General features: G+C 49.0%; 1 protein-coding gene across 2 annotated transcripts in view; it reads left to right on the forward strand.

The window, feature by feature from the left end:
• Positions 1-290: 290 nt before the first annotated feature.
• Positions 291-27,693, forward strand: part of LOC144783787 (uncharacterized) — a 244,876-nt gene continuing 217,473 nt past the window's right edge. The window contains exon 1 of one of the 2 annotated variants that reach the window (XM_078662485.1): positions 291-532. In XM_078662485.1, the coding sequence (XP_078518611.1) occupies positions 443-532 (90 nt within the window). In that variant the 5' untranslated portion in view covers positions 291-442. The remainder of the gene's footprint in view (positions 533-27,693) is intronic. The other variant, XM_078662486.1, reaches the window with a different exon arrangement.

Consider the following 27,693-nt stretch of genomic DNA (forward strand, 5'->3'; position numbering starts at 1 on the left):
TCTATTGCAATGGCACGCACTGTACTGACATTCCATATCTACAGCTGGGCTTTGAGTGGACTAATGACATCATCGCTAAGTGATAGATGTCGCGATTGTTTCTCTCATTCCAAGTACAGATCAAGTACTTCGAACAGACGGAACGGACTTTATCCAGAGGGTAGACAACGCATTTTCAGGAATGGGCGGGCAAGAAACTACCCTCTTGGAGGCGTCACTTAGCACGTTTGGATTACGTTACTGTTGTGGGCCGATCTCCCATGACGTTCTGACGGAGGAGGGCTGCCTGTCGTGCGTGACGCCACTGGCGGAGGGGGCGCGGCTCCAGCCCCTGACGCATCTGGCTAAGGGGGCGGGGCGACTGCGATGCTGGAGCAGGGGCCTGGTCTGGGAAGCGGAGACCGCGGCCTCTCGTAGCCCTGGGGGCCGCAGAGGCCGCTCAATGATTTCCGCCGGCACAATAGACAGTCTGCAGGCCCGTGGGGGCTTTTGCGGCAGGATGCCCGAGGGAGACTCTGCACTGGCTGCGCAGGTGAGTGGCGAGAAGACAGCGAAAGGCTGTGGTCAAGGGATGAGTGAGGGGACAAGGGGGGTGAGAGGAACGATAGAGCGCAGGTGAGGGACCACTGGGAGGAGAGTGGATGCATGGGAGGGGCTTGGATGTAACCATGGTAAAGGTTGACATAATGGATGGGACAGAGGAGGGACATACATAGTTGGTGGGTGCTATCATAGGAGATTGGTGCCGAGGTTGTGCCACCCTGTGTGGCTAGACCGAGAAAGACCAAATCTGCGCTGCTCAGATGGGTAACCCTAGGTGTCCATCCAGCCCTGAAGATGGGTCGTGTCAGGTGAAGTAGCGAACCGTCTTGGGAGCAATGTTGGCAGTCAGGGCAATACAGTGGCCGACTGGAGGCCCGGAGATTGTTAGATCAGACGATTGTGACTACTGTAACTTGCAGAGTTCAAAAGTTGGCAGAATTCTTGGATTACTATCACATATCACACTGTATATTGGGACTCAAACCCTTAACACTGGTTACATCATAAAAAGTGACACGTATAAAATTATAGAAAAGTATACAAATACATTTGAAAAATAATTTCAAATCGAATTAAGACAGACTATTAACGATTTAAGTCACAAAATGCTTCCATCTGAAATGTGCATTGTAAGGTAATTCACTGTATAAACGTAAAACTTTTACAGACACGTTTTATCGTACGCTACACCATTGCCCTTCTTTGCACATAATATGTGAGGGCAGGCCACAGGTCCTAAAAAAAGAAGTAGGGGGACTAAACATGTTGGGTAGTATGCAAATGAAAGCATGACACGTGCCATCACAGAGCATGATGTCACGACATGTGACATTGCACGTGACATCACAGGAAGTGACATCAGATATTAAGACCTTCACACACATGTTTATCAGGTATATTATGAGTACATTTAAGTGCATCATGAGATTTACCAAATTGGATTTTGCGTTGGGGTTGTGTCAAAAAAAGTGACGCAATCCTGATGCAATATCAGGCCTCAACTAATAAAAACATTTTTTTAAACCCTGCCACAAAGATATTGGCAACCAGGAGAAGCATGGCAGTAGATCTGTTCTGCTTAATTGGTTGCAAAGACTGCATTTTAAGATATTTGATTGGGTTAAGGCATCTGCTGCACAGGTGCTCAGTACATCTCAAGGAATAGTAATGGTGAGAGAACTCCAGAGGTTAGCTCATTTGTGGGAGAGATCTGTGTTTTGTGAGGTCCCACATTTTAATCAAAGTAGTGTGGCAGGTTAATGTGTCTCCTGCTAAACACATCATGTAACATGCATATGACAGATATTTATTTTATGTAGATAGGCAAGTGGGTTACTGCTTTTAGCACAGAGATCCTTTTGTTACCTGAAGTTCATACATTGTGATCCCTCTAATATAGCACAGTGAGATATGGACATGTGACTCCTTCACCTTGTAGCCCTCTCTCATGCCACTCATCTTGTACATTGATTTACACACTTACATGATTTATTGTCAATGTATAAGGTGTATATTTTGTAAAGAGCTCTGATACTCTACATTGGGATGCGTAGCAGTATAAAAGAAATAAAACAGTCCTATTGAAATTGTTTGTGTAAATACTGGGACAGACCAACACATCTGACATTCTTACAGTGCATGCACTTATATATGGGGACTGAACGAAGTCAAGAGCATGCCTCTCTTAAGTAACTATGAAACAAGCAGTGTGCCTTTGTTTCCCCTCTGTTGCATTTACTTTAAGTGTGAGGTTTCAGGCCGCCTACAGTCAGCATATTAAAACAAAAGGAGGCCTGTTGGCCCCTCAACTTCAGCCTTTATCTTCGTCCCAGCTGGAGGTGAAAAAAAGGACTCCTCACCTCCTGCACGTTGCTGTTGGGAATGGAAAACAGACAACATATATGCGCTGCTGGACGTGTCCTGATGTCTGAAAATGATACTGGGACAAGTTCAACATACTTTTGTGGGCCTCAACTTCTTGTCCACCCCTTGAAAATAGTGGTTGGATGCCTTGTGTCCTTTGTGAGGGGCATAAGACACTAATATAAGATGTATGAGTCCGATGTGAATAAAAGAATGTCAGCTCAGCATTTTCGTAGAATTCCTTCTCAAACCAGGGGCTGCTGGAGGGCTTATCTTGCGGCCTATTTGGCCACCACAAACACCTCTGTGTAGTCTATCTCTGCCATTAGCCATAACTGTTAACTGGACTTCTGTCATGTGCTGTGCTCCAGATCATTTTGTAGGCTAAACACTTTGCATGCTACAATTTTTTTTTTTAGCCACCATTAATGTGTTAAAGCAGAACTCCATATCTGAGACTGTAGCGTGGTAAGCTAAAATTCAACGACTGCTTTAATCAAATAGGAAATGATGCCTCTTAACAGCTAATGCATCATGAAATAGCGTTCTGCCCTTTATAGGCCGGAGCCTACCAAATAGCACAGCTGTCTGGTTTGAAAGACCTATTAAGGACATGCTGAAACCTACCTAGCAATGCATTCTGCCTATTACATACTATTGTCTTTGTGTGTAGTAACTAATATTTGCTTGCATTTTATCTGCTTTATTTGTTTTACGATGTTCAGCATCTCTTTGTCCCTCCTGTGGAGCATGACCTCTTTACCACCTCTCTGTCTGGCTCCGTGTATTCTTCCATGAGTGCTCGTTTTCCGAGAACTTCTTCTTTTTTCTTTTTCATGCAGCACTCCAGGAGAGTGCGTGTGTTTTCAGCTGTCGCTATTGCTTGCTAGTTCATGGAGCAGCTGGTAAATATTGGAGGGTTGTTATAAATGTACTTTATTTCTTTGACAGTATGTCTACATCCTTTGTGCACTGCTACACTTTTGGTAGCAAGGATTATGTAATATCCAACCCACCACTCACAGCAGGGGACTTCAACTCTCTGTCCACTGCAGGCGCGGTGCGTCCATTGGGGCGTAGGGGCGTAGCCCCACTAAGCCCCATGGACCCACCGCGTCGTCACGAAAATACAAATACCACAAATACTGAAATAATCTTGCTCGCTACCTGCCGCCCGGGAATCCGGGAGACACCCAACTTTTCCGTGCGGGGGGGGGGGGGGCGGATGGGCCTGCTGCATCTGCGCAAGTTGATTTATGGGCAGAATCATGTTCGCGCATGCGCAGATTGATTCCCTGTGCATTTCCCCTTAGAGAGAGGACCTGGGGGCGGGCCGCAGCCCCCGGGGTTACACAGGGGGACTGGGCGAGGAGTCATGGTGCCCCCCCCCAGCCAATCCTGACGGTTAGCGCGGCCGACTTTGGTGCTGGGAAACCAGGTTCGAGCCTCTTATTGTAAATAATCGGGAAATGGGAGGAGAATGTATAGATTTGTGTCAGAAGAATTGGCACATATTTAAACTCGAAGTCTTATTGTTTCATCGTGAAAAGTAGCATTCAATGGGATTAAAAATGTGGTCGGCAGTGAACTGCTTCAGAGAGCAAAGCAAGAAAAGAAGTTCAGGTGGAAATCAGACGTATGAATTGAGGCCGGTTATCACTGTCACGCTGTAGTCGGAAGGATGTTCACACTCTTGTCAAAGCCATTTTATTCATTCACCTTGTTACTCTTATTGGACTTTATAAGCAGGAGTCTGCCCGATTTACCAAGACAAATAGGGCTCAGTTTGAGCAAAGATTTACGCTTCAATAAATCACGGAACTTAAAATAAAACAGAAAAAGAATGTGGGTTTCTGAGGAAATAGTAGCATTTACGTCACCCATCTGTATGCGTGTAACTACACGCATACAGATGGGTGGATGCATGAATGAATGATGGATGCAGGATGGATGGATGGATGAATGGATGGGTGAATGGATGCAGGAAAGGATGCAGGATGGATGGATGGATGATGGATGCAGGATGGGTGGATGGGTGGATGGGTGGATGCATGAATGAATGGTGGATGATGGATGGGTGGATGCATGAATAAATGATGGATGCAGGATGGATGGATGGATGGATGGGTGAATGGATGCAGGAAAGGATGCAGGATGGATGGGTGGATGGATGATGGATGCAGGATGGGTGGATGCATGAATGAATGATGGATGCAGGATGGATGGATGGATGAATGGATGGGTGAATGGATGAATGGATGCAGGATGGATGGGTGGATGCATGAATGAATGATGGATGCAGGATGGATGCATGAATGAATGATGGATGCAGGATGGATGGATGAATGGATGGGTGAATGGATGAATGGATGCAGGAATGGATGCAGGATGGATGGGTGGATGCATGAATGAATGATGGATGCAGGATGGATGCAGGATGGATGGATGGATGGGTGGATGCATGAATGAATGATGGATGCAGAATTGATGGGTGGATGAATGAATGATGTATGGATGTAGGATGGGTGGGTGGATGGATGGATGGGTGGATGCATGAATGATGTATGGATGGATGCAAGGTGGTTCGGGCTCGCTCGCTCGCTGTGCTCGCTGCGGTGCAATATGCAAATTAGTTTACGCCTCACCACTTTCAAATGTCACCAGCCGCCCCTGGTCCACTGCCCATATTCCGCTGGCTGTATTCAAGCACTTCTCTTTTCTTGGCAGAGTTCTCATTCTGCAAGACTGATCCTACTTATTTTTTATTCTGAACAGGCAGCCGGATTATAGAGGATTGTACTGCCAGGACCAGTCACAACGGTAATGGAATATTGCCCACCTAGTACACTCTGTTGATTGAAGAGGACCAATTGCATTTCTTAAGAGAGACAGTTTTGTCTTTGAGTTTTATCGATGCCCAATGACCTTTGCGTTTTGTCTTGAATAAGTGGGGGCTAGCTGGAAGCTTGATCATGTTCTTTCTTGAAAAGTGCTGTTGGGTACCAAGGCTTTCTTGGAAGAGTTATCAGTATTTTCCAATCTTTTAAGATTTTAGGACTTTCACAGATTGTGTTAACTGCAGATTGGATTGACCATGTGACTGCTATTGGTTACTTGTGTGCCAATATGTTTGCAGGAATATATTGTATAGCAACAATGTCATTAGTATGTAAATGGCAAATATTTTGATGAGCAGCAAAGAGTTTGGCTATATTACCCCAGTTCAGTGTATCGCTGTTACCTTGTGATGTAAACTCAGGGTGCCAGATTGTCGTTAAAGCTGAAACATCTTGAGTTGTTTTAATATACGTTATAACCATGACAGGGTGGGTCAAAGACTCAGACAATCCATGTATTTTCTGTATTGGGGTTTCCTGTTCCTAGATGAGGTGTGGCAGTAAGGCCAGGTACTCTATTAGTCTGAGGTTGATCTGAAGAGGCTACAACATTAGACTAAAGCATTGATGGTACTGGAAGGCTTGACAAGTTGGAATTTACTACTGTCTTTTTACTTGACTTGTCATGATTAAACGTTGCTGTAGATTGCACAGTTGAATTAGCCGTCAGGATAATTTTATGTTCATTTGGGTTTTTACTGCTTAATCTTATGTCACTGAGGTCTTGTCCTACAACGAGAGAAATTCCTAATTTGTAGTTATTTGTTATTGCTGCAGCATTTGTTGATGAACGTTTAAGCTCTGATTCAAGTTGTGCACCTAATGTGGCTGAATGAGTAGATTTTGATTCTTTTAATCATTTGTGACTGGAGCTACTGATATTGCTGTGCTGGCTTGAAGATGGTAAGGAGCCTGTGATTTGATTGTTCATAGTCCTAATCAAATCCTTTATTCGATCAGATACAAAATGATCATAACAGTACAAGATAAAAAGCCTATTTTCAATATTCATTTTTAATTTAGGCAGTATAATAATTCATTTCATCCATAATTAAAAGTTAAAAAACACTCAAGAATTTTCCAAAATATAAAACCGGCCATTACCCTATCAGATCTCATCTAGTATAAAATAATAATAATAATAATACATATTTTTTTTAAATGCTCAATCCAGTGGCTAAAGCTATCCCCATTTTTTCATGCAGACCCAAAGGAACGACGGTAACGAAAAACAAGTCAAGGGGTCGGATAAACTTAAAAAAAAAAATTGCCACCCCGCATTGATTAAAATTCATTTTCTGTAATAGCGGTTTTATGTAGTAATTCCTTTCCTTTCTATGATATCCTGCAGAAACTAAGTTCAAATCAGTTTTTTAGACAGTTTGTCACATGGGCAAAAAATTAGATCAGCATGATTGCATGTTTTATCAGGGTAACCAAACATGAGTGGAATCATGTTCAAATAAAACCTCATTAGTATAAATCTATGTTGTGCGTTTGTGACATCTGCCAAGTAAAAAAATAATCCCCTCTCTGTCACTGGAGGGCTTGAGCTAAAGATTAAAACTGCATGCTTCTGTCTATAGTGTTCCTTTCTCTCATTCTCCACCCTCTTCAGAAACATATTTTTAATCTTTTCCTTTGAGACCTTTCTGGATTCAGATGGGTGCTTAAACAGTTCAGATAGGCCAATTTTATTCAAGAGTGTTTCTACCTAGCCCAACCATCTGGACCTCCTATAGTTATCCATATTCAAACAATTCTTGATTATTGTTTGCGTCAGTGGTGCTGTGTCCCTTCGCCAAATTGAATGCCACAAGAAGATAGGGGCCAACTGTATTGTATCTGTAATATAGGGGAGTCCCAATTCTGAATGTAAAATATAGTTAGAGGCTGAGATGGGGAGGCCAACTAAGGCTTCAAAGAACTTATTTTCAATAGTTTGGAGGGCACCCATATCTACAGTGCCCCACACTCCAGCCCCGTACATTACTGCTGCCTTAACTTTGGCCTGGTAAATGTTTTTTGTTGGTAAAAGCGGCATATCGCCCATTTTTTTAGCAAATGTTTTTACAGCAGACAGGGTTCTTTCAATTACACCCCTTCTTCCTTCCACTAACCTTGTCCATGACAAGTCCTTATCGAAGCGAACGCCCAAATAAGGGAAGGAATCGACCACCTCTACTTCTCTCTACATGGAGGTAAGGCGTTCTATCTCTTTTTCTTACTCCCACTATAACTGCAAAGGACTTCGTGCAGTTTACCCTCAGATCTAATGAGTCCATAAAAGATACATACGAAGATAACAGGTGTTGAAGGCCACACCTCGTCCTGGCGATCAACACCGCATCATCTGCGTATGCCAGAATAGGTAGGAGTTGCAGTTCATTTTTGCCTCATCTCTTGATGAGGAGTGATTTTTTTTTATAAACAATTTTATTGTTTTTTAAACAGAAACTACCAGCAGCAGTCAAGTACAATATATCGCAACATTCATCTGAGATTACCTTTTAAACGCACAGGGAGACAAGATTACATTACACAGTCCTGCGAGTCTTATATAGTTATACATTTACAAGGAGACATGTTTAATCCATTTGCCCCAGACCTTGCGGTATTTAGTTGGACACCCTCTGGACTTATACAATGGTTTCTCTGATGAGGAGTGATTAAGGTCTAATTTTGTTTGTGCTTCTTTTACTGCTGAAAGTGGAAAGTTGATTTCATATGAATTTTCAAAACCTAGACTTTGTCTCGTGCGCACATTTTTTTTGTGAAGTTGACAGAACACTTGGATCTTGAGAACGTGTTCTAAGATTCAATTCCTGAATGTTCAAATTGTCTGCGTCATCTCACTCTGCAGTTTGAAAGAAATTATCAGTCGTAACGGCCTGTTCGGCTGCTCTCTGGATCTTATCCTTTTTGTTCCTGAGCCTCTTTCTCTTGCATTTCGATAATTGTAGATGCGAAGTGCTACAGGAGCCAGTTGTTGCATTGTCAGAAATTATTGGTGGGTTTGGTACGGTTTTAGATAGCCGGGGCTTGTCCGCTTTTATTGTTGTTGTTTCATTACTGTCTATTATTTTGAGATTGCGTGGCATGGTTGTATTTTCACACAGAGTTCCACGACGTTGTTGGATGACTGTACTTTTTTGTTAGACTCCACTGGAACTGTAGGTGATGGTAACTGTTCAAACATACCTGGCGGAGCCATTGGTGGCAAAGCAATTTGAGAATTTGCATATGTGGATTGTGCTTTGCCAACCATTTTTACTTCCTGAAGTACATCGCCAACTGTGGAGGGAAGAGCTAGCAGCTTCTTCATAAGGATAGCACAAAGGCACTTTTATGTTCTAGGAGCTAAGGAGGTAGATGGATTATGAACATTTAGGAGTAAGCTGCTTATGGTGAAATTCAAAGCGAGAGTCAATTGTTGATGTGTATTGAGCTAACGTATCTAATAAAGAAATTTGAATATCAAACTTGTGGTACTGGTATTTCAGACCTTTGGTTGTGATCTCTAATGTATTGATTAATTGTTGCAAGATCTGCATATCTAAAGGGGAGTTAATAGCTCAGTCTTGGATGGGAAACACATTTTAAAAGTCGCCAATCAACGTCAATTTATTAGTATCTGAATTATTGACGATAATGTTAGCAGATGAAGTAATATGCTGATTGCCCAAACCTGGGCCATTATTCACCACTATCTCTGTGCTTGTAGTCAAGCCTAAGATTTCTAATGGAGTTTCCCTGCTCGGACAATGGTGTTTGTTGTTGTGACCCAGCGACATCGGCAACATCACCAGATAAGTATTTTTTTGTATTGTGCCATGTGACATTTGATAAAGCCTAATTTGACATCAAACACAATTTAGACTGTACAGAGGAGATACCCTGTTGTCTATTTTATTTTTGTGTTGGTGCCATGCTAGGTAACTAATATATTTTTGACAGTGTACTCCAACATGGGCCACCAGCTACATACTATCACCAGAGGGGTAAATAGAAGTAATCTAAAACGAATACCCTTATTCACCCCCTACCCGTGACTTAACCACGGGGAACTCTGCGTCCCCGCTCTCTGGTATCCTTTCTAACTGCCGAGCAGCAGTGAAGCATGCCTCCGACAATGCGGAACTCATCTTGAGTCAAGAAATTGACGTGGCAATCTTAACCGAATCTTGACTCAACAAAGCTTCTTCACCTTTCATGGATCTACTGGTACCTCCAAACTATAACATTATAAGACTTGGACGGACAAAAAAAGGGGGCGGTATCGCCAGCATCCATCGCTCCGAACTCTCCGTTACCCAGTACCACTCCGACCCTCTTGACTCCTGCGAATACCTCGCACTCTCCATAAGTAATGACTCAAACCAACTGTGCAAACTGCACACCTTCTACCACCCCCCAGGTAAAAACGACCTATTTATTGACCACCTCATGGAAATCATTATAGCAAATGCCTCCCCACACTCCAATGGTATATTCCTAGGAGAATTTAACCTTCTTTGGAATGACCTCCATGACGTTCAGGTCAACATCCTCAAAGACTTCTTGACTGACCAATCACTTATTCAAACCTGCACTCTATATACACACACTCGAAAGGCGCCACACTGAACTGGATCATCTCAAAGGATACGGCAATCAGACTAACCTTAATTGATCCCTCTGACCTGTCAGACCACCATGCTATTGCCTTCCAAATACTGGTTGTACCTAAGAAAAGATCAGTGAAACCGAAACTATGGTTCCGGGGCACTAAAATCCTAGACTACGCGAAGCTGACAGCACGATCCGAGATGGATCTCCCCCTCCCCCCAAACTAGCAACTGTCGGTGAACTTACAGACCACTACAACTCAACAATGTCTGATATAATTGACTCACTAGCCCCGTTAAAACTAAAAATAACTCATGCCAAAGACAAAAATCACTGGTTAAATGGGTCCCTAAATATCAAAAGAAAAAATCTTCGGCTAGCAGAAAAGAATTAGAGACAACACCCTTTCTTCCCCCAGCTAAATCTTCTTAGAAAGACCAGAAATGTGTACAATAAGAGCATTCACAAATCAAAAAATAAATCGTCAGAGTAGAACTCAAAAAGGCGAAGTACAGACCCCGTAAGCTCTTTCAATTGGTAAAACAGCAATCAAATACACTGGCTAAAACCTCTAAAGAAACAACCAAATCCCTAATAAGTTGCGATGAGTTCTCCTCCTTCTCTTCTAAAATCAACTCCCTGGGTAATGAGCTGTATTCTGCCCTTATGGTCCTTTCAGACCTCTGTGACACTTCCAAGTGGCGCTACACACTCCCCACAGACGGTACTAAAAAACTAAGCCCACCGGATCACCTTCAACGTATATGACGAGCATAGCATATCAAAAATTCTATTGTCCATTAAACTTAACAACCACTTCAATGACCCGCTCCTATCCAACTGCCTATCCACAGCCAACCATTTTATCATACCCATCTGGACTGCAATAATCAACGCTTCCCTAATGCAAGGGTCCATACCAGACTCGTTAAAAACTGCTCAAGTCATCCCCATTATAAAAAACCCTCACTGAACCCTGCTGAACCAGACAATTTTAGACCAATATCTAATATTCCTCTACTAGCGAAACTACTTGAGAAATGCTTGCAACAACTAAGCCTACACATCGCCACTTTCAACTTGATAGATAAGTGCCAATCCAATTTCAGGCCAGATCACAGTACTGAAACTACTATTCTCCACATAGTAGATGACGCCCTCCAAGCTCTAGACCAAGGCAAAACATGTCTCTTAATTCTTTTGGATCTATCATCAGCGTTCAACCCTGTCAACCATGAAAAGCAACTAGAACGTCTAGAAATCAGATTGGACTAGGGGGAGCCGTTCTCGAGTGGTTTAATTCCTTCTTACAGAACCGCTCCCAGAGATTTTTAGTTAATTGTAATCTATCCTCCCCTTCCCGGATTACGATTAGTGCCCCCCAAGGTTCAACTCTCTCCCCAACTTTACCCTCCATCTCGAACCATTAGCTGAAATTCTACGTATCACCAACGTCTCTTTCCACATGTACGCAGACGACACTCAGATCTACATCAAAATTGGATCTTTAGTGGAGGTCAAAACCATGAATGATGCTCTGAAGCGTACTGTTCAATGGCTTGCTAGCAACCAGCTCAAACTTAATGAGCAAAAAAATAAAGTCTTATTAATTTCCCCTCCGAAAAGCTCCCCTGACATACTTGAATGGACCAACACGATTACTGCGCTGAACTGCACCCCGACCATAGTGGACTCAGCCAATTCACTAGGAATCACACTGGACAAAAACCTGAATATGCGAGCCGACATAAACACACTGGCCAAAAATGCCAGGTTTCACCTGAGCTACCCGAGAAATCCCAAACAATTCCTAGATACTTCGGACCTAAAAATGGCAGTTCAGGCTTTAGTTATCTCTAGGATCGAATATTGATGCTCAACCTTATCTGGCCTTCCCAAAATCTCAATAAGCTTAGGCAAGCCCACAAGACTCCTAACTGGCTCAAAACAATTCGATCACATTTCATGGCACCTGAAGGTGCTGAATTGGCTGCCGTACGAAGCCAAATCCAACTCAAACTAGCCTGTATCACTCATAAAGCGGTACACTCCAAGTCTCCCGCATATCTTGGTCAGCAAATCGTGGTTTCCTTAGTAGATAGGCACTCCCGGTGTGCCAGGGAATTTGTGTTGAAACCACCCCTCTTACGAAAGAAGAAAACATACAACAGAATCTGGAACTATGCTGCCGCCTTACATCAGAAGAGTACCTGCTCTATCAAGATAAAAAAAAGAAGCGAAGACTTTCCTAATGGGCAAATTCCTACCCTAATCTCTCTCAGTGCTTCTGCAGTTTCAGCAGTCCAGTTTTTTGCTAACATCTTGTACTTGAACTCTTCCGGGATTGCCAACTCTGCTCTCATATATGTAAACCACGTGATTCCTTTTTCAGTGACGTTGCTTACCACTCTGCATTCTTTTCCACCTCACTGTCACTTTAAGGGCAAAGGCTGGTGCCGTGCAGTCTCCCTCTGCTCCAGCCAACGTCCTCTTGCTATCTCCCCAACTGTTCTTTTGTTCACCACCCCTATTCCCTGTGTATAGCCTATTTTTCCCTGCACTGTTTTCTCATGTTAGCATGTTCCAATTCATATCAAACTTGTTTTGCTAATTCTTGTAAATAACCTGCTACTGCTGTAAAGCGCTCTGATACCCTAACGGGTCACGTTCGCACTATAAAAAACAATAAATAAATAAGTAGCTGCTAAACGACCCCACAGAGTGAACGCTGACCAGGAGTGACACGGGCAGGAGGAGACTCCAACTTCCAGCCGCCCCCTTGCCCCTGGACGCGCATAAAGCGCCATCGCAGACCTGCCGCGCGGTACGCGCCGGGGCCAAGGGCCGGCCCGTCCACACCCGTCTGAGCCCGGAGGAGGCTGGGCCCACCCTCTGAAATCGGCAAATTCAGATATGGTACTGTCTATACTCATCATTTTTATTACCGTTTTTGATATCATTTGGTCTAAGACTAAGGCAGTTTAACTGTATAGGATTTGTTTGTTATACGATGAGTAAGTGTAAGGGCCGAAATGACCGTTGGGGAGAGGGAATCGTGGGAACTCTAGACTCGTTCCTAACTAGAGCAACGTCTGTCATAGCACCCGACATTGAGATCATGGATCGTCGACTATCCTTGGAGCCAGCCCTCCAAACAAGCTCCGTTCTCATGGCAAAGACACCTCTCCCCATCCTAAAACAACCTTCACTGCAAATTCAAATGGAGGAATCCGAAGGAGAAAGGGGAGTACCGCCCAACCAACCGGCATCAACAATAAAGACCAGAATATCCACAGGGGTGTAGGGGCAAAAAAGGTCATGGGACCCAACTCGGAAAAATTAGGAAAGAGAAAAAGAGGGGGAGGCACACTGAATCAAAAACCGGCAAAGGCGCCCAGAGAAGCTAAAACAAGAGGGAACTGTGATGAGGAGGAATCTGCACAAGATATGCAAGAAGAACGTATCTCGGAAACCCCTGTATTATCTGTTAGCTCCTTGGCCAATGAGAGACTGGAAACTTTAGTAGCCACGATGCTGAATCCTATTATTGTAACACTGACCCAGATGGAAGGGAAGCTAGTGGCCCTAGAATCACAGAGGATAAAAAACAAGCAGTTCCTAGGGACACTGTTGCCCCCACTGAATGCAGGGCCAGTGGGGACTGAACTAAGTGCAAGAGGAAGGTCGGACTAAGAGACACAACCTCAAAATATTTTAAATGGCACAGATGAGAAGGGGATTAGCCCAAACAATGAGCCGCCACCTACCAATCTGCGCAATGCCCCACCCGGGATTTTGAAATGGTACATGAGAGCTGCCTTGAGCAAAGCCAGCAACAGTCAATTACACCGGCAACAGACAAGTGGTATGGACAATGTAACAATCCACCTAATGCCACCCTCTAACATAGCTTCCACCTCTCGAGGAGGAATGACGCCTGGCATAGGGATAGGGCCAGGGAAGCAAATGGATCTCCAAAGAGAGGAAAGGGTGAATGCTGGCCCATTACTGACTCGAACACAGACCTTACATCTTCCCTCGGCAGCCTCGCCCCTGGTATTGGTGTTAGGGAATACACCTCTGATGACCGAGGGTCAACCGGAATCAGAATCCACAAGACAATTGATGTCCAAAGCATTAAATTGGTTAACAGAAAAATTGAATGGGGGGGGGGGGTGGAGGATGAGAGCTGGAAATCTCTCAAACCAGTTGATTATGGCCATAAGGGCAGCATGGGTGGGCCCAGCGAGAAAAGAAATGAGGGTAGACTGTGTGGTTTAAAATTTTAATAATAAATTCGTAGTCTCATATATTTTGGAGTACCTAGGTAACGTCTCCCTAAAGAAATCTACTATTGATGTGTTAACGCTAGGTTATTTTTATAAACCATTTTCCCTGCTACCCCAAAGGAGCAATTTACTTCAGATGGAGAATCAGACTTGGAAGACCCCAGGGGGTTCATTTATGGTGCAAAGCTTAACCCTTGAGATCGATTTGCCCCATTGACTGACCTGGAAGCATGTTATTGACTGCATCCATCCCCGCAAAATCCTCAAGCTAACTGCGAGAACCAGGCTAATGTGGCTTGCCCTATTGAAACGATCTCTTACTCACCGAGCCACAAAGTGGGGCTACCAAAATGGTCCTTAAGATAGCCTCATGGAACGTGGCTGGCATCTCCCAAAAACTAAGTGATGAGATTTGGCCGAAAATATGGCAAGATCACGACATCGCATGCTTTCAGGAGAAATAGTCTACTGACCCGATTTATGTAAATGGGTATTGTGCTTATCAAACCCCAGCTAAACCTTCATCTTCAGGAAGGGCATTTCGACTTTGATCCCAAACACTTTCCCAGGAAAGGTAATACAATTTGAATCCCCAAATTCAAACTTCCATATTCTGACACTGGAGATACATCAATAAGGCAGATGGCTCTTAATTAATACCTATAACAATGAGTTCGGTCCAAATTGACGTGCTGTTGTTGGTGAGGTTGATAAGGCTTTGGAACACTGCATATGCAATAGTAGGAACAATGCTCTTAATGTTGTTTGGCTGGGAGACCTCAATATATATCCCTGCAAATACAATGTAGCCCCTATATGTGGCTTAGAGGATTTGGGGGGCAACATTATAAATCACTTTATACACAACAAATATGGTAATTGTTAAAACCAGATGCCAACATCGCAAAATATGGTATTGACCGGCGATCTAGAACTAGCATCAGGTAACATGGCAGGAACCTTTCAAAGAAATGGCCTAGAGTCAACTATTGACTATATGTTAGTTTCTGCCCCTATTAGCTTTAGAGCCAGCAGGTCAGCAAATCAATTTACCACCTTTAACGCCTTTAACAATCAAGCCATTTTATCACTCCTGATAAAAGTATAGGGGAACCCCTACATATTCAAAATGTTGATACCCCAAAAGTGGCAAGAAGGAATGGAATACAGCTAAAATGGGCTTGTGATGATCAACCTAAACTGACTGTAGAAATTATATCAAATACACTGAGCAAGATAACAATGTGCCTAGACCCAGAGGCTGAAGCAGAAGAAACTGTGAAGGCCTTTTGTGATCTCCTAAGAAGGTAAAAATGGCTCTCACATGTACAAAAGAAACAAACAAGAAGCCCGAAAGGGGCTGCTTTGATTCTCCTTGTACAAAAGCAAGAGGAGCCAAGGCTCCTCTTGCATGCCTTGAAAAGTAGATCCAGAATCCCAGACCCAGTCAGGGGACTGTGGGCTACATATAAGCTCGCTAGGAGAAATAGAGAGAAGGCTATAAAAGAGGAAATTTGGGAAGAACTCGACATCGCAGCAAAAATGGGTAATACCCGTGACTTCTGACTACTGGAGGATAGTAAATGCACTGCATTTTAAAAATCCTGTAGATCCCACATTAGATAACAACGTAGATGAGGAAGCGTGGGTAGCCCATTTTGAGAAAATCTTTGCCTTAAGTATAACTCCCCTAACACCACCTGTTAATATGGAAACAAGCCATCAGGCTCCTCTCTCCTTCTCATTTATGGAAGTAAGGAAAAGCTTGATGTCGTGTAGCTCAGGCAAGGCCTCAGGACCGAACAGCGTCCCAATAGATTTCTTTTCAAGGAACACCAGAGCTATGGGCACCCCTATTAACGAATGGTATGAATAGTATAGTCCGAGTAGGTCCCCCACAGTCTTGGTCCGCAGGTGTTATCGTCCCTATTTCTAAACAAGCATTTGCACTGCAATAGGTCTCGCATTAATTACGTTTGAGCTATTGGCATTGCTAAATATTGCAAAACCAATTGCAACAAAAGTCTATAAATTGTGGGCCAAAAATTCTTTTATTTATTTTTGTAGCAATGGTGGCATGCTGCGCTTTAGATAAATATGTTTAAAAGTAAAGTGCGCCATACTGCGATTGCTACAATAATAATTGTGGATGCATTAACAATTGATGTGTGCACTGATGGCTGGTGGTGTATGTGTCTGTAGAAATTGTGCACTGATGGCTGGTGGTGTGTGTGCCTGGTGGTGTGTGTGCCTGGTGGAAGCGTGCACTGACGGCTGGTGGTGTGTGTGCCTGGTGAAAGCGTGCACTGACGGCTGGTGGTGTGTGCCTGGTGAAAGCGTGCACTGACGGCTGGTGGTGTGTGCGTGCACTGACGGCTGGTGGTGTGTGTGTGTGCCTGGTGAAAGCGTGCACTGACGGCTGGTGGTGTGTGTGTGCCTGGTGAAAGCATGCACTGACGGCTGGTGGTGTGTGCCTGGTTGAAGCGTGCAATGATGGCTGGTGGTGTTTGTGCCCAGTGAATGCGTGCACTGACGGATGGTGGGGTTTGTGCCCGGTGAAAGCGCGCACTGACGACTGATGTTGTCTGTGCCTGGTGAAAGTGTGCACTGACGGTGTGGTTGTGTGTAGTTGCGAGTGTGTAGTTGCGTGTGTGTGGTTGTGTGTGTGGTTGTGTGTGTGGTTGTATGTGTGGTTGTATGTGTGGTTGTGTGTGTGGTTGTATGTGTGGTTGTGTGTGTGGTTGTGTGTGTGGTTGTGTGTGTGGTTGCGTGTGTGTGGTTGTGTGCTGTGCGTTATTTAATGTCGTCTTTCTAGGTGATGTTACTCAGTGGTATAAATACTGTGTATTCATGAGCATAACCTCTGATGTACGAGTTATGTGTTGCATGGCTGTTGTGCGAGTTATGGTTTGTACAGCTTACCATAAATGGTGATTTTCAATGGTTTTTAGGTCTTGTCTACGGCAATTTAGAGATTTTTTGCTAATATATATAGATAGATGTATATTTTTTAAATGGCTTAGACCCCACCAATTACTTACCACAGGTTAGCTTCAAAGTCACTAATTTCTTTTCTTCTCATAATCAACGCCTAACAGTTTCATATTCTCTTCCTGCGTTTCTGCTTTCCCTGTAGGTACCTTCATTGGTGAGTGTCCTTCCACTCACGCTTTTGGAGGTACTTCTTTAGCTCTCGACTATTCTATTCCGCAAGGAATAAACAGACGAGAGTATTGTGGGCAATCCAAGCTCTCAAACCATTGTGGATTGTGAACAGTGCCTGTGGATTACTCGAGCGGAAAGCGCGTCCACATCAAAGCCATCAGTCTCCCTCCCACAGGCATCTGTTTCTTCCCCAGCGTGCGCAGTGCGCGCTCGGCCTCACTTCTCCTCCCCCCTAATTGCTTTCACTTTCACGGCCGCTTGCATTTCCCGGCCGCTTTTCATTATTTCTTGTTTAAACACAGCTCGCACTGTGCACGGCCGTGTCTCTTTCACGTCAGCGCGGCATGCTTGTTTTGTTTTGCGATCGCGATGCACTGCCGTAGTTGCTGGCATGCCGTATAATCTCACTTTTAATAATTCTCTTGGTTGTCGCTTTTCGGAACGAGTCATTTTGCTCACTAATTTCTTTCTGCCTTTATTCCTACTCCCACATTGGCACTCCTAACCACAAGTTAGTTCTGAGTTTTTCTTTTAGCACCTGCTAAGAGATCTTTCTGTCCCCGCAATAACTATTTAAAACGCGTTTGATTCCCTTCTCGTCTCCATACAGGTAATGTCATTATTCACTCCAGCGCCATTTGCTCGAAGAGTCTTGGGCGCATCTCAGAGAGCGGCTTCTCTCCATCCTAACAGCTGTCCTTAGGCTGCCGAGGCCGCCGTAAATCTCCGTCCTCCCCCTCGCGCCCTCCAATTGCACCTTCATGACACCAAAGAAGTTTTATGGATTTCCTTAGGAAATCGGTCAGAAATACTGATGGAGGGTATAACGCCGACTCAACTATTTCAGCCCTCAGACAAATAAACAAACTTTTTGCATGGAGGGCATCCTCAATTTTTGGCACCAAAATAGAAGTGATCGTGTAGCACACCATCCTACCTTACCTGTTGTAGGGACTCAGTGAAATTACTACTTTTCTGAACAGGCATCCTTTACTGGACTTGTTTTTTGTTTGGTTTACTCTTTGAGACAGCTCACCAGCATACAAATTTATGCACAATACACGTACATCGGTGGGCTTTAGCAGGCCTCATCCATTGGTGTGTGAGCAGGTTTTCTGGTTTTGGATTGTTCTGGCGCCTTCAAAACATGGTGCGGGAGCCTCATATCAACATTTTGTCTCACTGTTCTGCACTGCTGCTGTTTTAGCGCCTGTTGCCGTCTCAATCCATTGAAAACCTCTCAGCTACTAATACAGCCACACTCAGAGGACACGGTAGCATGCATCTGTGTTTTCATTTTTTTTGCAAAAACACTTTTTATTGGTAATCAAGTGCCGAGCATACATTACAAAATAAAAGCACTTCAGGTACCGGCTAACGATACATTAAATCAGCTCAGGTCAATCAAGACACCTTTTATGTAGAACTGGCCCCAACTTACCCACCCCGCCCCGCAATCCCCCTCTCGTAGCCAGTGTGCCGCTTTCCTCCATTCCAGTCATTAACACGCTATCCCCATCTGCTCAGGACAGGGACCTCAATGAAGGGTAAGTGGTGTCATTCAACGGAGTGTCAAAACCCCCCAGGACTGCCATCAGTAATTGTAAGTAGTGTGTGTGCCTTGGTAAGTGTGAGAGATCCCAGGCTCAGTGCCCTCACTCTGAGGTCCCTCCCTCATCTCCACTTTGGTCTCCATCCGGCTGTTGGAGCGCTACCACCAGGGCCTCCCACGCCCTCGCCACCTCCAGCGCCTTGTCATTATCCAGGCTCCTAGCTTGTCGCAGCCGCAATGTACTCTCCGCTTTCGCCCAGCGCTCTAGTGTGGTCTTCCAACGCGGGTAGCTGGGGCCTTGAATAGATTTCCAGTGCATGGAGATTTCACGTTTAGCCAATATCAAGCCCAAGTCGCAGAATTTGCTGGTGACTCGAGTGCGAGGGGTGTGAGGGAACCACAGTAATAGGCATGCACCTATATCAGGAGCGATCTGCCGGTCCGTGACAGCATTCAGGCAGGACATTACCGCCTCCCAGTAACCCGTCAATTTGATACAAGACCAAAACATGTGGGCGAAGTCCGCGTCTGCGGTCCCACATCGGGGGCAAAGCGAGGAAGCACCCTCAAAATATTGCGAGATTTTCGTCGGCGTTAGGTACGCTCTGTGCAGGGTAAAAAACTGGACCAACTGGAACCTGGCGTTCCTCGTACCCTTCCATGCTCTGCGCAGTAGCTGTGGCCACGCCGTGTCAGGAATAGATCGCCCGATATCCGCCTCCCACTTGGCTCGCAGTCCAACCATGGGCCGCAGGGCAGCTGTCGACAGCCGCCGATATAGACATGTGACAGCCTTGTAAGTGCCAGCGGCCATCACCACATACTGACAGCACTCCGACGTCGGCGGTTCAGTGAGCCCACATTTCCAGTATCGGCGAATACCAGCCACTAAAGCGGCGTGGAGCAGATAGCCACCTCTCGGCAGATCGTAAGAGTCCCGCAGCTCCTGAAACGGGAGCAGCGAGCCATCCTTGTAAAGGTCGCCGACCATCTGCAGGCCAAGCTCCTCCCAGACCGCCAGTGCCGACCAGTCACCGCCATGCGGGAAGGCTGTGCACATCCCGAGTGGAATTTCGGGGGCGTAAGGGCGAACGGCACCGGAGCGCTTGTGGGCCCGAAGCCAACAGCTGCGGATCGTCCGTTCCTCCAAAGTGAGCTGAGCTAGGTCCAGCTTCTGGCCCATGACTATAAAGGAGAGGAAATGTCTCGGGAACAAATTGCCTGACACATCGTCCGGGCCGCGGAACTCCAAAGCCACCGCCTGAGTGAGCCACTGCAGCTGCGCGGCCAGGTAGTACCACTCAAAATCCGGGGCCGCAAGGCCCCCGTCCGCTCTGGGGCGCATCAGCGTAGTTAGTGCAACCCGTCGTCTACCCGATCCCCAGATGAACCCCGTCGTAAGGGAGCGGAGTCTGCCGAAAACTGACGCGGGAATCCAGACCGGCAGGGTGCGAAACAGGTACAACAGTCGGGGGAGTGCCACCATCTTCAGCAACGCGACTCGTCCCGCGACTGAAAGCGGCAGCGTCCGCCAAAAACCCATGCATCCCTGTAGATTCCGAATCGCCCTGTTGATGTTACCGTCCAGGAGGGCCGCGGGCGAGTGGTAGATGAGAGTGCCCAGATAGGGGAGGCAGTGGCGCTCCCACCGCAAGGCACCCTCCGGCTGGATGTCATCAGCCTCCGGAGTCAGCGGGAAGAGGCAAGACTTCCCCCAGTTGACTCTCAGCCCTGAGAGACGACCAAAATCCGCCAGGAGCCGTTCGGCCCCGCGTAGGGAATCTCCCGTGTCCGCCAGAAACAACAGGCAATCGTCTGCATAAAGAGAGATGTAGTGGGTGTCGGCTCTCAGCGGTAGTCCTGCATACGCGCGGCCCATCCGGGCGTGCGCAGCCAGCGGCTCTATGGCCAATGCGAATAACAAGGGGGATAGAGAACACCCCTGACGGGTCCCCCTACCCACCGCGTAAGAGGCTGAAATGGTGGTCCCCGTTTTGACACGGGCCGTTGCCCCGGCATATAGCAAGGCAGTCCATTTCACAAAGCGTTCGCCCAGACCAAAGGCCTCTAGGACGCGGAGCAGGTATGGCCACTCGACGCTGTCAAATGCTTTCTCGATGTCAATCGAGAGGACCGCAGCCCCTGGAAAGTCAGCGGCCTCTCCCCCCATGATCCGGAGCAACCGGCGCACACAGGTGGCAGTGGTGCGTTGAGGAATAAAGCCCGCCTGGTCGCCATGCACCAAGGAGCGCATGTGGGTTAGGAGCCGCGTCGCGAGGATCCGGCTCAAGATCTTGTAGTCCGTGGTGAGCATGGAGAGCGGGCGGTACGCCGAACGGCTGCTCGCATCACCCTCTCGCTTCAGTAAAGGTATCACTAAGGCCTCCCGTGTAGACGCCGGCAAGCATCCCGAATCCCAGGCCTCTTGGTAAACCGCCTGCAGACGCGGAACCAACACATCCGCGTAGGCCACATAAAATTCGATCGGGAGCCCATCTGTACCCGGAGTCTTGCGGCGGGCCATGTGTTTGATGGCCACCCTGATTTCTCCCACGGAGATATCGCCGCCCAACTGATTCGCATGCTCCGGGTCGAGCCTGGGCAGCTGCGCCGCCGCCAGGAACCCCTCCAGCTCCTCCGGAGGGTCCGGCATCCTGCTCCTATAGAGGTGTTTGTAATACTGATGGAATTGGTCGTTGATGTCCACTTGCGTGTAGACCATGCGCCCCTCCGGGGTGGTCAGTGCCACTATCGGGGAGCCTCGGGTCCCCGGACTGGCCAACCACGCCAATAGCGAACCCACTTTGTCTCTTTCGGCGTGAGCCCGGACAAGGAACTCTTTATAATCGAAGCAGCGCAGTTTTTCCAACGCTGCCGCCACTACCTCCCGAGCCTCTGAGACCGCTCCAAGAGCTCCAGGGTCCGCGTGGCTGCGCCTTTCCTCAGCACGCAACCTGTCCTCACCGCGCTCCACATCCTGTAGTAGGGTTTTTCGGACACCCGCGGTGGCCGAGATACAGACGCCCCGAACCACCGCCTTAAAGGCGTCCCACTCCAGTGCCCGGCTGGAAGCCGTGCCCACATTGGCGTCAAAGTACCCTTCCACCCCGCTACGCACACCGGCCTTAAACGCTGGGTCCTCCAGCGTCTGTGGGTTCAACCGCCACGTTGGGATAGCTTGACGTTGCCTCATCCACCGCATCGACACCAGGCAGGGGTTGTGGTCAGACACCGTCCTGGTCAAGTACTCGCTGTGGTGGACCAGGCCCTGGATGTCCATTGAACACAGAATGCTGTCTAGGCGAACATGCAGATCGTGTGGGGGGGAGTAAAAGGAGAAATCCCTTTCCGTTGGATGTTGGGTCCTCCATGCATCGACTAGGCCCCAGCTACCCTGCCACGCTCTCCTACTCTGCGCCAACTTGTGAGCCGCTGCCTGCGCTAATGGTGGGTGAGAGCGATCTAGGTCCACGTCCAGCACTGAGTTAAAATCCCCCCCAAGCAGGACCGTACCAGCCAGGACAGTCGCCAGCTTCCCAGACAGTCGCGCAAAGAAGGTGGGCTGGTCTACGTTGGGGGCGTAGACGCTGCAGAGCGTCACGTCCCTCCCATCTAGGCGGCCCTGCACAGCAGCAAACCTCCCCTCGGGGTCAACTATCGTCACCAGAGGCTGGAAGGGAACCCCCGCCCGGACCCATATCAAAGCCCCCCGTGCGAAGGCCGAGTAGGTGGTGTAAAACATATGCCCCCGCCATCTGCGCTGCAGAGCCCGTCCCTCGGTTTGATCAATATGGGTTTCCTGCAGGAAGGCAACCTGAACCCCCCTGCGGACAAGCTGGGCATGAACCCTGTGGCGTTTCAGCATGGAATTCAGACCCCTCACATTCCAGGTCACACACTTTAGGTCAAGGAGGGTCCCCATTCCTTTCGACACACACTATTCCAATGAAGGCAACGTTCGCACGCACACCGGCTACTCCCCAAGAAACGAACCCAGACATTCCCCAACAACCCCGTGTCCCACCCCTCCCCAGAATAGGTCCCCAACAGTAGAAACCCATCCAAATGAGCAAGTCCCAACAGTAACAGTCTCTGGCAACAACCAGAGTCCCACAGTAGTTGCGGGAGGAGAGGGGGTGGCCTGTCGCCCTTCCCAACAGACCGCAAGCAGCTCGCCCTTTTAAGCCAGTTAGGCCTCCCCTTCGTGCCCCAAGTGTCCCGCATCCCCTCTGCTAGGAAGGCAATCCGCACCTCAAAGGCTGGCCGCCCAGTCCCAGGCCCAACAAGTCAACGCCGCCACTGCCCCAAACCCCGGACTGGAACACAGCAGGCTATACGATACCACTGCAGGGGAGCATCAGCCTCATTCGTCTAGCAAACCATCCGCAGTCCCAGGCGTGACATGGGGTGGCGCGGGGTCTCCAACCACCGACTCCTCCGACGTCCCCCCGTCCGTGCCACCCCGAGATCCCGACTCCACATCCGTCGCGGCGTCCAAGGTCCGGGAGATATCAGTGACCGCCCGGAGGGCCTCCCCGCGTTCCAGCTCAGTCTGTGACGCCGTAGGTGTACGAACCTTCGGTGGCCGTTTCTTGCGCCTCTTACCCCGTCTGGGTCTTGGCGGTGCCCGCCGCCGTCCCCCGGTCGCATGAGGTGCATCCGCGCCAGTCTTGTAGAGCTCCAGCCAGTCCCAAACGTCGTCGGGATTGTCATAGAAGGAAGATTTGCCATCGAGCATGATCCGTAGGCGGGCTGGGAACAGGAGAGAGTAGCGGATGCCCTCCTCCCGGAGCGCCTTCTTGACCGCCAGAAAGGTCGACCGCTGCCTCTGGACTTCCAAGGAGTAATCCGGATAGATAGAGACCTGGGCGTTGGCCACTCTATAGGGCCCCAGAGCTCGCGCCTTTTGCAGGATGAGGTCCCGGTCCCTGTAATGCAGCAGCCGCGCCACCACCGGACGGGGAGGTCGGCCCTCGGCCGGGGGACGAGCCGGCACGCGGTGAGCACGCTCTAGAGTGTAGAACGGCGAGAGCCCCTCCGGGACGACCACATCTCGCAGCCAGGCCTCCAGGTAGCCCAACATGTCGGTCCCCTCAATTTTCTCTGGCAGGCCTACCACACGAACGTTGTTGCGGCGGTTGCGCCCTTCCGCATCCTCCGCCCTCTGCTCCAGTACGTGCACCCTCTGTTGCAGTTCCCCCAGCAAGGCGTCCGCCGCTTTCGACGAAGGTTCCAGCTCAGCAATCCGGGTCTCGGTCTCCTTGACCCGGTCCGCCAACTTGCTGTGGTCAGCACGCAAGAGGCCCAGGCTCGTAGACACCTGCCCTATGTCATGATGCAGGGCCTCCCTGGTGTCCGCGATGGCCTTCAGGATCTGCTCCAGCTGGTTTTGCGGCAGCCCCGCCGCCGGGACGGTGTCCGGAGTGGGGCCCTGGTCGGCCGCCGGCCCCTCAGCGGCGTCAGGCGGGGGTTTTAGTGGGCGTTTCCCCATGGGGGTGGTCGCGTCTCGTCCCCGCAGCAACAGGGTCGGCGTCCCCACCTGCGTCCGACTCACCAGGCCGCAATCCACAGGGTCGGTCGTCGCGCTGCACTCCCCCTGGGTCCGCCGGCCCCCGTGACCAGCAGCTCTCCAACGGCTCTTTGATCCAACCTGTCGCCTCGCAGTCCACCAAGCACAAGGCGCCCCGTTAAGTGCACCGCGCCCCTAAGTCCGCAAGCAATGTACAGGTCACCAGTCCAAAATGGCGACAGGGGCGGTCCTTCTGGGTGCCACGGAAGCGGGGCCAGGGAGTGGCGCGCCCGGGCTCCAAGAAATAGTTCCCCCTGAGGGTCCCCGAAGTCAGGCTACTAGGCTCCACGGCGCCAGCAGGGCCCCTCGGCGGCCACAGGCCAGGGGTCAGCGCAAGATCCCCTCCACTCAGGACGGGGGCACAGGGTCCGGCCCTATCTCAATCCCGGAGCTCGAGGACTGCGGCTCCGCACTCCGCCAGGCCGCGCAGGGCTGGGCAGTACCCCAATCCCGCGCTCCACAACTTGCGCACAGTGGGGTCTCCCAAAGTCAGGCTGGCAGGGGTCAGTGCCAAGTAGATGCGACCCCGGTGGGCCCAAGCACCGTCACACGCTCCTCATCCGGCCAGCAGCAAGCCCCCCCGGGCCGGGGCCGTAGCAGGACTCCCCACTCGTAGGCGCCCCCACCTTGCCACCGCTGATATGCCGCAGGAAGGCAGTCCGAGCCCCGCCGCCGCAGCGAGCCCAAATGTCCGGGGCTCCGGGTCCTGTGGCAGTCGTCGGCCGGCCAAGCACCGCCTCGGGCCGGCCTCTGGACTACTCGAGGCCGGGGATGCGGCCGAGCGTCAAGGCCGCAAGATGGCCGGCGCCGCCCAGCAAACTCCGGGCGCGGCGCGGGCACCGCGCGGCCGGGGATCCGTCCCCTCCGTCTCCGGTCAGGCCCCCAGGCGTGCAGGAGGAGATGCGGGCCAACTCAGGGCTTCTAGGCCGCCAGGATCATCAGCGCCAGGATTACTGGGGAGGCCGCGGCGGAGCTCAGCGCTCACGCGTCCACCTCCATCGGCTGCCAAGCCACGCCCCCTGCATCTGTGTTTTCAACTTTGCCACACACATGCGGCTGCATGAGTGGGGAAGAAGGGAAAATTTAATTCTTGGGAAATTTGCATCAAAGCCATCAGCCTCCCTCCCACAGGCATTTGAAGCTTCCACCAGCATGCGCTCGGCCTTACTTCTCCTCCCCCCTAATTACACCCCTGCTGTCTTTCACGGCCGCGAGGCCGTGCTCTGCCGAGAGCTTCACTTCAAAGGGCAAAGGGATCCGCTCCCCCGCCCCCTGCTCACACCTTGTTAACTCGGGATATGGATGGGGCTCAGCATCGCAGGGCAGGCCGACTCTCTGAAAATACATCCTATCTTCTCCACTCCCCCCCTCCAAACTAGTTTACCTATAGCTCATCCCCCGCCTTTTCTCTGCATCTCACTGACCTCTAGTTTTAGTCAATTGGATACCGAAGTAAGGAACAACATTGTCTGTCCATCGCAGGGGATGTCGGGCTTGAAGGTATGCCCGCTCCTGAGGTGACAGAGAGAGGTTTAACGGAGTACATTTAGTCTGATTCACTTTAAACCCGAAGGCGTTCGCAAAGACATCCAGCTCCCCTAAAAATGCCTCTAAGGCTATCCCTGGGTCCGCTGGGGTGACTAGCACATCATCGGCGTGGAGACTTATCGTGTGGCCGACACCCCCAAAATGGATGCCCGTGATCTGGGGATGTTTCCTGACCCACTGTGCAATGGGCTCCATTTATAAAGCGAAGAGCAAGTGTGACAAGGGGCATAAAAATTGCGAAAAACCTCCGCCATAGCTGAGTCATCTGAGTGGGACAGGCCCTCGCCGTCTCTAATCTCCTGTACCCCTTCACGCTGTCGCACCTCTTTGAGCCTATTCGCGAGTAGCCGCCCACATTTATCTCCGCCAATGTAAAAAGAATCCCTCAAGCGCATTGCGGCATATTCACCTTGTCTAGGGCAGCCAGTTGCGCGCGAGCCGCTGTTAATTGTCTCCTTATGCGGGGAGCCCCAGTGCGCTGATGCATCTGTTCTAATCCTCTCACCTGCTGTGTCAGTTCCCCTCTCTTCGCCGTGCGTTCCGCGTTGTCCACGGCAGAGATGGTAGTGACTTCTCCCGGATAACTGCTTTAAGCGCCTCCCAACAGGTGGAAAGAGCTGTGTCGGGGCTATCACTGTGTAGTAGATAGTCCTCTAGTGTGCTCTGTATCTGGGCAACTGTGTCCGGTCGTTGTAATAGGGAGTCTCATACGCGCCAATGCCTAGTTGGGCGTTGAATCTGAGGTAGAGCCAATGTGACTACCACTGGGGTGTGATCAGATAGGTGCTGCCAGTATTTCCGTGGATTGCACAACATCTTGGAGAGCCTTAGAACCCAGAAAATAATCTAACCTAGCGTATGTTTTATGTGCGTTGGAGTAGTATGAGTATTCACATGTTCCAGGGTGGTGTTGCCTCCAGAAGACTGCAAGTACTAAATCCCGTAGTCTGGTGAGTCCTGAGTGTGAAAGGGCCCCAACCTGACTTGTGCGCTGTGCTGATCTATCTAGGTCATTATTAAACACCAGATTGAGGTCTCCCCTATTAATATGTGGCGTTCCTGAGTTGCCAAAGCTGCGGTTAGATCTTCGTGGAAAAATCGTTCATGACCTTCATTAGGAGCGTAGATGGACTCCACTATGAGCGAAAGGCCTCCAATAGTAAAGTGGTAGGTGAGAAGCCTGCCTTTTATCTCAACCCCTTTCTGCGCTACCCTCCCCTGGAAGGACCTAGAGACTAAGATAGCTACACCTGCCGTCTTGGTGGGTTTGGAAGAGAAGAATTGTGTTGTGTAGGTGCGGTGACAGTCCTTGGGAAGTAATTGTGTCTCCTGGAGGAGGCAGATATCCGCCCCCGAGCTCTCCAGGTAGGAAAGGAGTGTCCTGCGTGTAATGGGGTTGTTGAGTCCTCTCACATTAAGAGTGAGCCCCTTAACTGACGGTGGTGGCATGTATTACCTTAATATGAGGGTAGCGCCATCGAGCAGTGGCAGAGGAGTGAGGACCAGGTGGAGCCTGTGCGGCCATCCCTCAACGCTAGCGCAGTGTCATATAAGTAACAGCGCCCCAGGGACCCCAAAAAGAAAAAGAGAACAGCAGAGAGAGAAAAGGAAAGAGAAGAATGAAACAGTAGCCCACAAAAAAGGAACAAGAAAAACAAG

The sequence above is a fragment of the Lissotriton helveticus genome, chromosome 10 (assembly GCF_964261635.1).
Source record: "Lissotriton helveticus chromosome 10, aLisHel1.1, whole genome shotgun sequence".
Lineage (NCBI taxonomy): Eukaryota > Metazoa > Chordata > Amphibia > Caudata > Salamandridae > Lissotriton > Lissotriton helveticus.